This window comes from Orycteropus afer, unplaced genomic scaffold (genome assembly GCF_000298275.1).
Source record: "Orycteropus afer afer isolate SDZICR_OR568_19922 unplaced genomic scaffold, OryAfe1.0 scaffold00483, whole genome shotgun sequence".
Classification (NCBI taxonomy): domain Eukaryota; kingdom Metazoa; phylum Chordata; class Mammalia; order Tubulidentata; family Orycteropodidae; genus Orycteropus; species Orycteropus afer.
In genome coordinates this window covers 355,964-359,958 of record NW_006922070.1, presented here as the reverse complement: position 1 = coordinate 359,958, position 3,995 = coordinate 355,964, and the positions used below count along the sequence as shown (strand labels likewise).

The window sequence follows — 3,995 nt, the reverse complement described above, 5'->3', positions numbered from 1 at the left end:
CCTTCCTTCCGAGGAGTGGCTGGTGGGTTTGAACCACCAGCCTTCTGGTTAGCAGTCAAGTGCCTTAGGCACTACATCACCAGAGCTCCTTTATCTAAATATCTAAATATAAAATATTTAAATTAAATAAAACTTCAAGTATTTCATTAAAGAACTTAGAGAAATCAAGCATGTAAAGTTACATGTTCATAACACTACGAAGCATGTAGATAATGTCACATGTCCAATTATATGTCCATAATTTCTGGCTCAAAATATAACATATACTATGGTTCCTTTCTGCATTTGACTCACAGTATCTACTTATCTTCTTCAGCCAATTTCAGGACTCTCTAAGAATTCTTGCTTTAAAACTTCACCTTATTTGGGAGGCAAATAAATAAATTGCAAATCAATCACTTTCCTTATTTACCAGCTTTAGTAGCAAGGGACTTTGGGGAAGTATTTCAAATATTCAACTCCAACTTCAAAGAATAAAAATTTGTCAGCACTGAGAATGTTTAACAGAATATATTACAGAATTTCCTGTAAAGGTTTGACACTAGGATTACAGTATATACTTGTAAAGTGATAACTTCTAAGGAGATACATGTTTTCTATGTTTGTTTAAAATGCATCATCTATTTTATAAACATATCTTATAAGACTAGCTCTTACAGGTTAGTACAAAACTCAAATTACAGTAAGATTCACATTTTAAGAACTTTGTGAACTTAATTTTACAAAAAGGAAGCCACCAATAAATCAAATAGTCTGACACTCTTTTCTGTTAAATACCACAAATTTCTCCCTTTTGAAAGCAAAAAATTGAAACAGCCAAAAAACATCTGATGTTCAGTCAGCAACAGGACTCAATTCAACCAAATTGATTTTACAATGAATTTTTCTTTTAACAATATATTTTAATTACAACTAATCTAAGTTATAATTTACTTGTTTGGAAAACATTACTGAAGTATAACAAATAATGTCTCTAGTGGTTCGCTCATTAACAACAGTGGTTCACTCAATATGAATTATTCAACTTTATTATCTCTAGACATACATGAAAAGAGTATTTTAAAAGAGGAGTAAAGTTGAATGACATTGATATCTTTATGTTAAAAGAAATATTGTGAAATATGCTTGCATAAAACATAATATAAAAAGGCAATTCTAATTTCTGAGAAACAATATGGGCTACAGACATTTGCAACAGAAAAGGCTGCAGAAAGCCAGTTTACTGTAAAAAGTTTAAATAAATTGAATTGCAAAATATTTATCTGACTATGCTGAAAATTAGAAAGCCATCGGAAGACAACCAATCAATCAACTTGAAATAAAGCAATACTTGAGTGTGAGGGCAAGAATAAAAAGTTAGAAATGTACACAGACACCAGTACTACTGCGAGGTGGGGAACTGCTGAAGAAGAATAAATCTTAAACACTCAGAAGAACTGCGTGTATCACTTCCAGACTAGGAGAACTGATGATAAATTTGATTTCCCTTTCTTTTGATGTTGCAACTGTTTTTATTTTCTACTTTGTGAAACTTTCGGGATTATTCTTCACAATTCTCTTTAGCTACGTGCAGTTTACAATTGTGTCAAGGTGGTAATCGGGTGAGCAAAGGGAAAGGTTAATGAAGAAGCAGGAGAAAAGGCAAGTGGTAGTAGCATCGAGGTGTCAGGAGCGATGAGTCAGAAGAGCTGCGCAGTGGTGGGACTGGAGAAAGGAAGGGTCCAGAGGAAAGTGGTAAACAGATAGGGATGGGTGAGAAAGCGTGTGATCTAGGAGGCAGGGAGGCAGCTGGCGGGGAATCGGCCTGAGGAACCCTGAAGATGGTTAGGAACATCCCGCCCTCCCGCCCTACTTCCTCCTGTCCCAGAGGCTTCACCTGGAGTGAGAGTTCCGAAGGGACTCGATCAGGCGTTGCTTCTGCTGCTGAAGGCTGGTGAGACCACCAGGGGACCCAGCTGCGGAGGAGGAGGCGCTTTTCGTCAGCGGAAAGAGCCAGCTCATCCTCCTCGGGTCCCCGGGCCTTACGGCCTAGAAGGCTCTGGCTTGCTTTTCCCAGCTGTTCAACCTGGCCGATCTCCACCAACTGAGGCGTGGGCTGAGGAGCCCGGAGCCCAAGCGCAAAGGCCGCGTCTAATCTAAGCAAACCCGACTGGGGAGGTCCCTGGATTTTAGGGGCATTTTATGACCGTAGGCAGATGGAAAACGACAACTCGCCGCCCAGGACCAGCAGTCCTACATTACCGGCCCAGATGTCCCAGAGAGCAAGTCAGGAAACCTGACTGCCAAACATTCCATGGCCCCTGCCTCCGTCACTAGCGTATTCCGCCCCTCCCGCGCGCTCCACCCTCTCTGCGTGTCGCGTCATCATCTAGCGCCCCCGTCAGGACGTGCAAGAAGCGACGGCGCAGAGCGGTGGCGCGCAGCTCCGGTTCCCCTTTTCCCCTTGCTGGGCGAGAGGTGTCTATGGGGCACCCGCCGCCACCGCCGCTACCGCCACCGCCACCGCTGCCGGGTGCTGTCTCTATGGCGAGAAGGAGGAGGAGGAGCGCGAGCTCAGCGACACAAGTAGTTTTTGCTTCTGCTGCAGACCGGGGGAAGGGGCAGGTTGGAGAAGTAGGAAGGGGGCGGTAACGATGAATCCGAAAGGGTGTGCGATGGCGCCCGCAGCGGCGCGACTGGAGAAGGAAAGAGTTTGGAGGCGGGTGTATGTGTTGGGGGGAAGGGTATCGGGGGTTGGGGTATGTCATGGTGTTGGCGCTGAGTAATGACGTAAAGGTTTTGTACCTGGGGCTTTGCTATGGGGCGGAAATTGGAAGTGGAGGGCGGTGGCCTAGACTCTTAGCTGCATTTATTCCTTCACCCAGCAATGCTTGGGAGTCAGTCTAGCTCCAGTAAATGACCATTATTTCCTTCGCAATGGCTCTTTGCCAGGGAATAGAGTTATCTGTGATTTGAATGCTTCTGTGTGGTCCTCTCGTTTCCCTGGGGACCAGCATTACAGAGATGCTACCTCAGGTAATGAAAGCCCTCTGGTGCCTCTATGGGGATTCTGGAACTGTTAAGAGAGATGGAAGAAACTGAACGGTTTTTCCTAAGAGGTTGTTCGTGTATTTAGCAGGATAGGGACGGGGAATATAAAAGAGAGGTCTTCTGGATCTTTCGGTTTGTATTCTTAGAGCTCTCGAGATTGCCTTTGTGACTCAAGGAGTCACTCTCCTCTTTTTTTCTTGTTTTTCCCTGAAAACTGAATGCGCATTTGGAATTTCTTTGACCAAGAATCAAAAGGTTGGTCTGTATTGTTATATTATGCCATGAACCCAGTGTTTATGGACCAGTGAGGTGGGTGTTTAGGGCCAATTTTTAGGAAATTAGAAACAGAAAATTTTAAATACATACTCTTTTGCCTTCGTTCTTTAACTGTTAGAGACATTCAAATAATTTCTGTGGCTATCTGCTATTTCTCAAAAAAAGCATGCTTTTAAACTTAAATATCTTCCTCCTACAGTCTGGCTTGTATAAATGCTAGCCAATTTTGTAATCAAGTCAGACTTTTAATTTGTTGTTAATGAGAAATGAAAACAAACACTGCCTTTGCCCCTATAGCATCAGATCTTGTCACATTCTATCAGTATTTCACTTTTCATTTTTATCTGAAAATAGATGACTTCATAAAATTTTATTCAGAAGATGAGGTAAATTCAGAGCAGTCTTTAATCAGGGAGATTTTAAAAACTGAACAGTAAATACAACTTTTTTTTTTAATACTGAAATTGGAGCCAGGAGAGCTGTGGTGTAGCCCTGCCTTTTGTATAGATTAGCTTCCTTGCATTAGATAAGTCACTTCCTAAACTTTGATTTTCTTATGAATAAATAATCTCTGAGGTCTCTACCAACTCTTATTATTCTGTAATCCCAGTTTCCGGTGGTGGTGGTGATGGTTGTTGTTATGTGCCGTCGAGTTGGACCCAACTCATAGTGACCCCTCCTTGGGTTTC

At 42.4% G+C, this 3,995-nt stretch overlaps 1 protein-coding gene across 1 annotated transcript in view; it reads right to left on the bottom strand.

Annotated features, from left to right (window-relative positions):
* The window catches only part of VPS37A (VPS37A subunit of ESCRT-I), a 56,220-nt gene extending 54,219 nt beyond the window's left edge, over positions 1 to 2,001 (bottom strand). Inside the window, exon 1 of the mRNA XM_007954941.2 lies at positions 1,877 to 2,001. Coding sequence (XP_007953132.1) covers positions 1,877 to 2,001 — 125 coding nt within the window. The remainder of the gene's footprint in view (positions 1 to 1,876) is intronic.
* Between the last annotated feature and the right edge of the window lie 1,994 nt (positions 2,002 to 3,995).